The sequence below is a fragment of the Miniopterus natalensis genome, chromosome 2 (genome assembly GCF_054644295.1).
Source record: "Miniopterus natalensis isolate mMinNat1 chromosome 2, mMinNat1.hap1, whole genome shotgun sequence".
Taxonomy (NCBI): domain Eukaryota; kingdom Metazoa; phylum Chordata; class Mammalia; order Chiroptera; family Miniopteridae; genus Miniopterus; species Miniopterus natalensis.
Genome location: NC_142082.1, coordinates 51,292,769 through 51,304,674, shown reverse-complemented (window position 1 = coordinate 51,304,674; position 11,906 = coordinate 51,292,769). Strand labels below are relative to the sequence as shown.

The 11,906-nt window shown below is 41.2% G+C and overlaps 1 protein-coding gene across 1 annotated transcript; it reads left to right on the top strand.

The window, feature by feature from the left end:
• The first annotated feature begins 1,586 nt into the window (after positions 1-1,586).
• ACOD1 (aconitate decarboxylase 1) lies at positions 1,587-6,511 on the top strand. Its single transcript, XM_016216432.2, has 4 exons — positions 1,587-1,793; positions 2,776-2,865; positions 4,160-4,365; positions 5,266-6,511. Exons 1-4 carry the CDS (start codon positions 1,587-1,589, stop codon positions 6,215-6,217), a joined length of 1,455 nt encoding a protein of 484 aa, XP_016071918.2. The 3' UTR covers positions 6,218-6,511.
• The last annotated feature ends 5,395 nt before the right edge of the window (positions 6,512-11,906 follow it).

The following is an 11,906-nucleotide window of genomic DNA, read 5'->3' as shown; positions in this document are numbered from 1 at the left end:
TGCTCTGGATTTGGGATCCCTACGTGGAATTGAAACCCCGCACTCCCAAGGGGAGGGAGCTTTGCAGCCTATATCACACAGGCTGAGGCCCACCACACCTGCTCCTGGTGGGTTCCCCTTTCTGCAACTCCTCTCCTCTTATCAGTCTCTACATGGTTTCTTCAGTGCTCATTAGATATAATATGTCCAATCAACTGCACTTTACCTGGTTTTTCAAGTTGATTGTGAAGTATGTTAGCTGTAAATCTGGTTCCCCAGCCTCCGGCTATGCTGCAGCCATCTTGGGGGGTCCCCCAAACACAGTTCTGGTCATATCCCTACCTTTCTTAAGGCAGCACTATGGCTCCCTGTTGACATCATAGTTTGAGCATAATGTAACTTTCACTGCTCAGTCCACATCCATTCTCCCTCACCTCTGACTCCTGCATGCAGCTCTGCAGCTGGGGTTTGCCGAGTTCGCTGCCCCTACACACGCACACTCCAAGCCCTGGCCCTGCTCTGCCTCTGCCTGTGACACTCCTCAGTCCCAGCACCTTCCCCTGGCTGACTCCCACAAGTGTCCCTAAGCAGCTCAGGTATCAATGCCTCCAGGTAGCCACCAACAAAGAGAGCAGGCAGTGCATCTGAGTGTGCTTTTCAATCTCCTAGTAGCCTTGTAAAATATAAGAAGACACTGATGGCATTCATTTTAATAATGTGTTTTATTTAACCAATACTTTCCAAATATTATCATTTCAGAATGTAATCAATAGCCTTCAAAATCCAGTGTTTATTTACTGTTTGAAATATCTCAATTTGGACTAGAAACATTTCAAATGCTCAGGAGCATATGTGGACCTGACAGCACTAGAGCACTCGGGAATCACAATGACCTCTAAATGAATCCACAGCTGCTAATGCTGGGGAGGGTCTAATCCTCGAGGCCTGGAGTGGGACCAGAAACGTTCATTTTCAACAAGAACCCCAAGTGTTTCTGATGTCCGTGTTCCTCTGACCACACTTTAAGACGCAGGGCCTTAAGAGCTAGAGGTACCAGCTTTGGAGTTAGACCCATAAGGGTTTGTGCTCAGACTCCACCATTTAAAAGCTATTTATCTTAGTGACATTACCTTTCTTGACCTCGGTCTCTGCACCTGCAAAAGGAGACTCACAATAAATACCTACCCAGGGACTTGTGGGTATTACATGGATACTGTATTTTAAAAAGTTAGCACAATACTTGACACATACTGAAAATGGCTGTTACCAGCCGTCTGAATGCACACATGCACGCCCCGCCCAGCTATGCCTGCTTTATGGGCCAGACGCCCCCGATCGTCCCCTGCTGATTCTCTGTGCTTCCCTCCACCATCACCCCACCTCACTCTGTGGTCATCATCTGCTTGCTAATCTGTGTCCTCAACTTGACTGAGGACAGAAACTGGCTATTCTGTATGCCCACTTCCCTTTTTCTCACACACAGCAGGTGCTCAGTACACATCATTTTTTAGAAATTGAACTTAATTTGATCAACTGAGTTTCCTCTAGTGGAAAAAACTCTTTACTTAAAAGCACCTCAGGTTCTCATCTATAAAGGATGTATGCGCATGCACAGTGAGTGTAGCACTGTTCTAACACTCTTCCCTTTAAAGTCTGCCACAGAAAGCTTTGCCAAAGTGATCCATGGCTTGAAAGTGGGACACCTGACGGATCGCGTTATTCAGAGGAGCAAGCGGATGATTCTGGATACGCTGGGCGTTGGGTTCCTGGGCACCAGTACAGAAGTGTTTCACAAAGCCAACAAATATAGTCAAGTAAGAAACTCATGTCTGCCTTAGAGATGAAAGCAAGTGTGCACACATGCCTGCTCATGAGCGTACCTGTGAGTGTACCAGAGCTGCGTGTGTGTTCTACTGCTCTGCTCTTCCTTTTAGGGATATATAGCATTGTTGTATATAGTTTTATGCTTTTCTGTGCTCTATTACCTGAGTTTTAATATTCATCCATATATTTTACTAAGTCACTCTCTTATTCCTTTTTTAAAATTTTTTTTAAACATGTCTTTATTGATTTCAGAGAAAGGAAGAGAGAGGGAGGGAGAGAGAGAGAAACATCAGTGATGAGAGAGTCATTGATCGGCTGCCTCCTGCATGCCCCCTGATGGGGATCAAGCCCACAACCCGGGCATGTGCCCTGACTGGGAATCGAACCCCGATCTCCTGGATCCTAGGTTGATGCTTAACCGCTGAGCAATGCCGGCTGGGCCAAAGTCTCTCTCTTAAGGCCAGTCTTCACACTGGTAATATCTCATAGTTTATTACTATTATGGCTGAAAGCATTTTTTATCTGAGAGCCTTAGAAGCAATAGCACCTACCCAAGACGATTTGTTCATGCAAAGACTTTGAGAGTCCCTGGAGAAAAGGCTGGGCCAGCACTCTGAGCAGGGTGGGTGTGTATGTGGGAGACGTAGCAGCCACTCTACAGAGGATGTGCTTGGTAGAGACAGCTCACCTTCCCCAGTACCTACCCATAGGAGTAAATAAGAGTAAATTCAGACTCCACTCCCTGGAGCACTTAGGAATCATGGTCTGGGATCGAGCAACAGCATCGCTCCTCCCTTCCATGGAGAAAGGCGTGGATTGTCCTACAAGGAAGGGGAGAATCAAACGATTAAGGCCTTGAGCTAATGTAGCACGAAGGGTTCAATAGGGACTAAGGGTGAAGAGGGCCTCCCGTGGTGGGCTTGGCGCGCGTGCTCACACTCAGCGTCACTGACTGGTATCCTTTCGTTCCAGATCTACAGCTCCAACATGTCCAGCACAGTTTGGGGCCAGCCGACGTTGAGGCTCCCACCGACATACGCTGCTTTTGTTAATGGTGTTGCTGTAAGGAGGTTTCCATGTCTTTTCAACTATTAGACAAGCATAATAATTTTCAGAGCTAGGAAATATCTCAGAAATCACCCGATTTCCATATTTTACTGATGACATCATTGAAATTCATAGAGATGACGTGGCCTGCCCTCTCTTCTATGTAGTAATTTTAGTTTTCATTTTTTAATACGGAATTGATGCTTTCCAAATAAATTGTGAAGTAGAGGAAATAAGATTGGATTTAGATAAAACCCCTTCTAAGGTATCTCAACTCTAAACTCTGAATATATATAGTAGAGAACATAAAATCCAATATCCATACTCAATTCCTTCTCAATTCCTTTTGTGGTGGCCAGTACCACTTTCTACCCAATAACCAGCCTTTCATTCACTCATTTATTCATTAACAAATATTTACTGAGAAAGAAATAATGGCTATATGATATCTATATTTTCTGAAACAAAAATCAGCATTTCTTGTCTGAGAGACAATTTTTATGCTTTTTTTTTTTTTTCTGTGTATCAAGGGCAGTACACAAGATATAATTTGGACATGAACGTGTTGGGATTTCTGAGATATATTCATGGTTTGGGGTGACAGTAGCTCAGGATATTGAAAGTCAAACCCAATGGTGCATCTAAGGAATAAATGTCCAATAAACAATAGAAAATGCACCAACTACATCCAATAAACACAAAAATCTATTTTTAAATGAACTTCTAGTTATTACTATTTCATATAAGAAAAAAGCAAATGGCTGGGAAAAAGAAGAATAAAACCTTATACCAGAAAATAATGATTTTAAATGTAGCTTAGTATATAATCTTGGTTCAAGAGCTCTTTCAACTTCTCCATAAGTTTGAAATTATTTCATAATAAAAGGTACAAAAATATATTGCCTGATATAAGTTTTAGTGCAACTTGTTTAAAGGGTGAGAGAGGAAGGGAAGGAAGGAAGGAGGAGCAGCCACCTAATTCCACAGCTTTGTTTATAAGGGGAAATAGATCTTTTCAGGGGCTGTGGCAGAGAGCTCTGGTCACTTGGGTAGGACCCAAGCAGCTTAGGGCTCACTAGCTGCCTCCCAAGGTACCATCTACTCTTGGCAGAGGACAGTATGTCCAGTGTCAAGCTATGTGATCAAGAACCACAGCCAGTTCATAGGCTTTATTTTCAGAGAATCAGATCTAAAAATCTCCCATTAAACAAGGTTATTACTAAATTAAGTGCTTACTGGTCCAAAAGTCATTGCATTCAGGGAAATACATTTTGGTTTTCGGTTGTTCTTTGTGTGTCTGTTTACATAGATTCACTCAATGGATTTTGATGACACGTGGCATCCTGCCACTCATCCTTCTGGAGCTGTCCTTCCTGTCCTCATGGCTTTATCAGAAGCCCTACCTCCAAGTCCAAAGTTTTCTGGCCTTGACCTGCTGCTTGCTTTCAATATTGGAATTGAAGTGCAAGGCCGATTAATGAATTTCTCCAAGGAAGCCAAAGACATACCAAAAAGGTATGGAAAATGTTTGCCCCACGATGACACTGCCATATTCCCCTTCATCTGTCAATCATACCTCTGTAGAGCTTTCTGATGCAAAGGTTGGCTCAGTTGAAGATGTTAACATTAGTGCTAGCAGATAAATCAGGTCACCAGTCACATATCAAACCATATATAGAATGGTACAACTTCAGAAGTGCTAACGAAAATTCTCCTTTGGGTTTAGAAAGTCAACTAGGACCATGAAATAAATTGGGGTTTCTCACCCCAGGGTGACTCACGTCATTCTGGCATCTGTGGATACTCTGAATATTCCTGGTCCCATCAAAGCAGAATCTACTTTGATATTCGTTAGGGTTCCTCAGACTAATGAGAACATACAGAATATCCTAAACATGACTGTTCAACCCATAAATCAAGAGTGGTCAAATGTCGGCTGTATCATATGGTTCAATACAGTATTTATCTTGCCACTCGGTCCACCCTGCTAGAAGAGGTGTAAACTGGAATATTGACTGAACTTCCATAGTTTCTACATGGCCCTTAATTTTTATAGTTGCTTACATGGACTTTCAGCAATCAACAACTTTTGCCTTTCTCCAGTAATTGTAAAAGTATCATTTATAAAGAATTTACTGTTTCAGGCACTATTGTAAGCATATGGATTCATTCAAAACTTACAAAACCCTGTGAGTTAGATACTATTATTGTTGCCATTTTATGTAAGAGAAAACAGGTACAGAGAAACTGAATAACTGTCCCCAAGATCACCCAGCTAATACGTGGAAGAGCTGAGATTTGAACCCAGGCAGTATGGCTCCATTATCTAAGTTCCTGATCACTACACTATACTGCCTCCTGGTGGGCGAGGTTTATAAGTCTCCAACTCTGCTTTTTTGCTTTTCTGCCTTTCAGATTCCATCCCCCATCAGTGGTAGGAACTTTGGGTAGTGCTGCTGCTGCATCCAAGATTTTAAGGCTCAACATGACAAAGTGCCAGGAAGCCTTGGCTATTGCTGTTTCTCATGCCGGAGCACCCATGGCAAATGCTGCCACTCAGATCAAGCCTTTTCATATGGGCAATGCTGCCAGGCATGGGATAGAAGCTGTTTTTCTGGCAATGTTGGGTCTCCAAGGAAACAAGCAGGTCTTGGACATACAGACTGGATTTGGGGCGTTTTATGGCAACTATTCCCCAAATGTCCTTCCAAACCTTGATTCTTACACCTGGCTCCTAGACCAGCAGGATGTGGCTTTCAAGAGTTTCCCTGCACATTTGGCCACCCACTGGGTGGCAGAGGCAACTGCATCTGTGAGAAGGCACCTTGTGACAGACAGAGTCATGCTTCCCACGGACCACATCGAGAGAATTGTGCTCAGAATTCCAGATGTCCAGTATGTCAACCGACCTTTCCCAGACTCAGAGCATGAAGCCCGTCACTCTTTCCAGTATGTGGCCTGTTCCATGCTGCTTGATGGTGACATCACGGTTTCATCATTTCACAAACAACAGATCAACAGGCCACAGGTGAGAGAGTTGCTTTGTAAGGTGGAGCTGGAACACCCTCAAGACAACCTGCCAAACTTCAACACACTATACTGTGAGATAAGTGTCACCCTCAAGGATGGAGCCACCTTCATGGAGCGCTCTGATACCTTCTATGGTCACTGGAGGAAGCCATTGAGCCAGAAGGACCTAGAGGCCAAGTTCAGAGCCAATGCCTCCAGGATGCTGTCCTGTGATACAGTAGAAAGACTTATAAAGATAGTAGACAACCTGGAAGACCTAGAGGACTGTTCTGTGTTAACCACACTTCTGAAAGGACCCTCTCAATCAGAGATGGCTTCACAATCATGTAGCACTTAACAATTCCATAAGACAATCTCCCCTGAGGTTTACCAATATCTAAATGATTTTATATTTGGGGAAATTCAGTGATTTGCCTTACAGAGCAAAGGTCTGATCTTGGTTTGCCCAGAAGTAAACATAGCATGGTGGAGAGAGTTTAGACAGAACTGGGTATGCATGGAAAGAGTCTTGTCCTGTAAATTTGCAAGACTGTTCCAATTACCTATAGCAAGATAATACATATGCAAGAAACACAGAGAAATGGATTTTATAAGCATTCACTAAGCTGAATTTCAAGTCACCTGTGACTTGCTTATAAAATTAACCTTTTCAGAGGACTTTTATGAACTTCATGAACCTCAAGGTGTAAAAAGAATTTGAACCTGTACATATGTTTGCTGACAGTGAAGAAGGGCTCTGGTCTGTTGTGCCACCTACAGATTTCTTAGACCATGGGTTATAGAGCCTCTCCACAGTGGAGGGGATGCTGTTGGGTTTAAGTATAAGGGCTTAGTGGGTTCAAATTCTACTTCTGAAACTTATTAGATGTATCCTGGGCATGTTACTGGGTATCCTTCTGCCTCAGTATCTCTATTTTGTAAGGCATAAATAAAAACCAGTCTAAAAAACAAAGCAGTTTAGCTCCAGAAGCCATGCTCTTAACCACTATAATATGTCACCTTTCATTATAATTTTTTTGAGAAATGAATAATGAATGAAGAGTCCGAGATGTAATAAAGAATCACAACAAAAAAGTATATATGTCTATAATTAAATAAATATTGATTATGTAAAATAATAAAATGTCTTATGAGTTTAAAATTGCAACATTAGCAGGAGAGGTTATAGTTAATGTGTTCTAAATTCCTTGCGTTGTTTAAGAGAAGAGCAAAGCTACTAACTCTAGACTTTGATTTGTAAATATGTATGTTGACATTTTTAGGGTCACTATTATAAAAAAGCAGTAGACTGTGTCATTTCCAGGATAATGGAGAGGGAAATATGGAATTAGGAAAGAAAAATAACCCATAGGAAGGCAAGACTGGAGGAGGGAAGAAATATAGAAAAGGCAGAATAGACATAAAAATTATAGAAAAAATCCAAATATATCTATAATTGCAAAAATGGGAAATGAACTAAATGTCCCAGTTAAAAAGATAGGCTATGAACTCATTTTAAAAGATGTTTCATAGCTTTATTAACATCTACTTTACATACTATTAATTCATCCATTTTAAGTGGGTTTTAAATTTATAAATCTGTGCAAACATCACCACAATCAAGTTTTGGAATACTTCTATCACACCAAAAAGTTCTTCATGACTGCTTGCAATCAATCCCCATTCCCCTCTCCAGCCCTCAGCAAACAATGCTCTGCTTTCTATCTCAATAGGTTTATCTTTTCCAGACATTTTCTATAGTAAATGGAATCATACAATACATAGCCTCACGTGTCTGACTCTTTCACTTAGCATAACAGTTTTAAGATTTTTCCACATATTATGTACCAGAGCACTTTATTCCCTTTCATTGCCGAGTAGCACTCCATTGTAAGGATATACTTCACTTTGTTTACCCATTCATTAGTTAATGGACACTAGAATTGTTTCCAGTTTGGAGCTATTATGAATAATCCTTCTATGAACAAGCTCATACCATCCTTCTGTAGGCATAACTTCCTATTTCTCTTGAGTAAATATGTAGGAGTGGGAATTCTGGGTCATCTAGTAAGTACATAGTTCACTTTATAAAAAACTGTTTTCCAAAAGTAGCTCTATCTTGTTGCATTTCCATCAGCAATGTGTAAGAGTTCTGGTTTCTCCATATCCTCACCAACCCTTAGAATTATCAGGTTTTTTAATTTTAAACAGTCTAGTGAGTGTGCAATAGTAGTTCATTGTGATTTTAATTTACATTTCCTTCATGGCTAATTTTTGCCAATTATTTTAATTAGCTTGTCTTATTATTGAGTTGTAAGAATTATTTATATATTCTGGGTATAAGTTTTTTATCAGATATATGCTTTGCAAATATTTTCTTCCAGCCTATGACTTGTCTTTTCATGTTTCTAATGGCCTCTCTTGAAGAGCAAAAGTTTAAAATTTTGATTAAGTCCATTTTACCATATTCGTAAAAAATTTTATTGTTCCTGTTTTCGGTATCATCAGAAGACTTTTTTAAAATCCAGTTATTGAAGATATCAATAAATATCCAGTTATCAATAAAATCCACTTTATTGAAGATACATAAGGAAGTAGAAAAACTGAAAGTGAAAAGATGGGGAAAATATGGAGTATTAACATAAGAAAGCTAGTATAAATAAATGTTAATGTTAGACCAAAGGGAATTCAAACAAAAAGCATTGCTAGAAATAAATATAATAATAATAAAAATTCAAATCACTAGGTAACAAAATAATTCTAAATCTATGTTCATCTAAATAATATTGAGCAACAAGGAGAGATAGATAAATTCAACATCATACTGAGAAAATTTTAACATTTCTCTCTTAGTAATTGATATTTAAAAGAAACCAAAAAATAAAGAGACTCTATAAGATTTACACACAATCAGCTGTTTTATCTAATGGACACATAGAGAATTCTGTACCCAATAACTCGAGAATTCAAAAATTTTTTAAATCTCACAAAACATTTACAAAAATGGACCATATACTGAGCTTAAAGCAAGCCTCAGCAAGTTTTCAAAGGATTGGAGCATACAGATCATTTCTCTAATCACAATTCAATTAAGTTAAAAAAAAATCAATATAAAAAAAGTTACTAGAAAAGCCTGAAATGTTTGGAAACAAACATTCCTCTAAATAGGTCTTGGGTCACAGAAGAAATTATAATGAATATAACAAAGCATTTAGAACTAACCAATTAGAAAAAATACCACATATCAAAACGTGTAGGATGCTGCAAAAGCAGTACTTAGGAATGTGCAGAATTTTCTGTTGCTGGCTCTGCACTACTTGGATTCTGCTGTTCCATAGGGTGCTTCATGTTAACTCTGACGAGTTTGTTCAACCACAGCCGATCAAAGAGAAAAAAGAGCTGGTTTCTATTGTGGCCTTGAGATAAAATTTACTTACTAATCCTGTCTTGACACATTTTAGAAGTTTCTGGGGGCAAGATCTGAGGGCCATTAATAATACCCTCAGATAACCCCTGTTAAAAACAAGATAATAGACTTTTATGATAAGCTGCATATCACCAAACCACGACTTAATTACAGTTTCACCTCTCCCAGAAAGTGGAATCTTAAGCCAGTCGATCAGAAATGTCCTGATCAGCATGAGTTAGGTCATCTGCCCGAGAACCATGTGCCATCCCCTAAAGGAAAGTAACTCTGCAATAATCAACCTGCGTTTTTGCCTAGCATAACTTCCTGTTTTGTCTCCCTTCTGCCTATAAAAGTCTTCTGTTCTGTAAGCCCCTTGGAGCTCCTTTCTATCTGCTAGATCGGATGCTGCCCAAATTGAGTCCATTTTTGCTCAAACTCTTAAAAAATTTAATATCCCTTAGTTGATCCTTTAACACCCCTGACAATGCACCAGACGAACAGCAGGGGTTGGGGAAGATAACCTCTCCTGAGGGGGATAGCGGAGCTCAAGGTGACCTTGATATTTTTGGCTTATACCCACTAAGTTAACTGAAGGCAGGAGAAAATATGAGGGAATGCGGGCCTGTAGAGAGAGCTTCAGCGTCTTTCTTCACTGGCAGCCCTGCACCCTGTCCACCCCCACGGTACCACCTAGAAAAAAAAACAACAGAGGAGAGAGGGAGAGGCTGGCTCCCCACATTCCTTCCTAGACGGTTCCCTTCTATGAAGGCAAAAGCGAGGGCATCTTTGAGCCATGGTGCTAGAGGAGACCTTTGGATGAAATGAGAGAGTTAAAGCTGAGCCCGTTGTCTCTTCCTTCCAAGGGCCTAAAGAATAGGAACTGAGTCCTCCCTATAGGTCCGGCCAGGCCACCGGGGATAAAACCCACCTGAGACGGGGACAAAGGCTCAGCTCACAGAGAAGGGTCATCACGGCTGCCTGCTCACCGTATCACTGCGTCATCAGCACGTATCCCAGGCCCTGAATCAAACTGACTCAGTCACCAGACACACTTTTGCAAGCTCTGAGGACCCCTAGTACTGGCTGTTGCATATGTGTGAGGGATCCCCAGAACCATGCACGCATTCAGGTATTCACCAGAAGAACTCGTGGGATGCAGGCAGAGTCTGGAGAAATCCACGCATAGGCTTTCGATGCCCAGGCCTCCAGGCAGGAGACTCACGAACATGCTCCTTTCTCCAGCAGGGAAAATTCAGTACAGTGTATATAGTTGTCCCTCGGTATCCAGGGGGAATTGATTCTAGGAACCCCCTCAGATACCAAAGTCCAAGGATGCTCAGTCCCTTATATAAAATGACATAGTATTTACACATAACCTGTATTTGCAAATAGGCTATAGCACATTATGCTTACACATCGCTTCATTCACCTGGATTCAATGCAGTGCTCCGTACATAGAAAATTCAAGCAAATTTTTGGAGCTTTCTGGGATTTTTCCCCCCAAATATTTTTTATCTACAGTTGGATGAGTCCACAGATGCAAAACCCACAGATACAGAGGGCTGACTGTACAACATTTCTGCCCCGGGCGGAGACTTAGCACCCACAATTTTTTTTAGTGGTTGGTCATATAGGCACCCTTTGCCCAGCCACAACCATAATTCCAAACTCAAAGAAGGAAAGCAGGTGTTCAGCATAATGCACATTGCTTTCACAGTCCCAGCAAAGTGAACCAATTTTATAAGATAGAGAGTGGGTCAAGTGTGGAGTTCCCAGATGCCAGTCAAGGACCAACCTTATAAACAGGCCCTAATAAAGACAGGGGCCTCCAGCCTGCTATGTTATCTCTTTCCTGCACAGCTCTTTCCATCCTGAAATGCCTTCCTTTCCTGTTTGTGTGGTTTTGCAAGGTAGAAAAATGATACAGAAAAATTGGACTTTGCTTCCATTTTAGCGATTGTCTCTGCTCTGTAGCGCTTGAGCTCTGTAAGCTGTGTGCGCTATCACAGTATTAACTAAAACTGACACCCCAGTGGGCTTACAACTGTCAGATCAAAGAGCTGTAATGATTTTAACCAAGGCACTTAAATTGAGACTATATGAGTTTAAAGGGAATTTAAAATGTGTTTTATAATAACTTTACTTGGAAACCTATATCACAGTCAGATAAGTCCCCTACCGTATCTGGCACCACTGTAAGGTCTATGAAAGTTTGTGTAGGGGAACCTTCTCGGGGATTTGAGTACATCATGGGCATCCATTCAATTCAACATATGTGTATTGAGGGCTTAATATGTGCCAGAGGGTGTTTTTTGTGCAGGTGATAGAGCAGTGAACAAAAGAAGCAAAAACTGCTTACAATCTAGTGTGAGTAGAGAGACGAGCACGTCAGTAAATAGGACCCAGAAAGTGCTCTACACCTACCCTGGGCCAGCTGTGCTTCCGTTATTCCTCCCCTGGTGGGACTCGAGCTTCTGGAGGCTGAGCAGGGCTCAGGGGCCAGAGTCCAAAGCCAGGGAGCCTCCATAAGTGGAATGAAAAGCTCCCAGTTCCTCCTGGGCCACAGTATAACCTGCGACAACCAAAGACTTGTGGCATTGTAGGAATGGAGCTTCCTTGTCAATTCTGGCAAGACTCC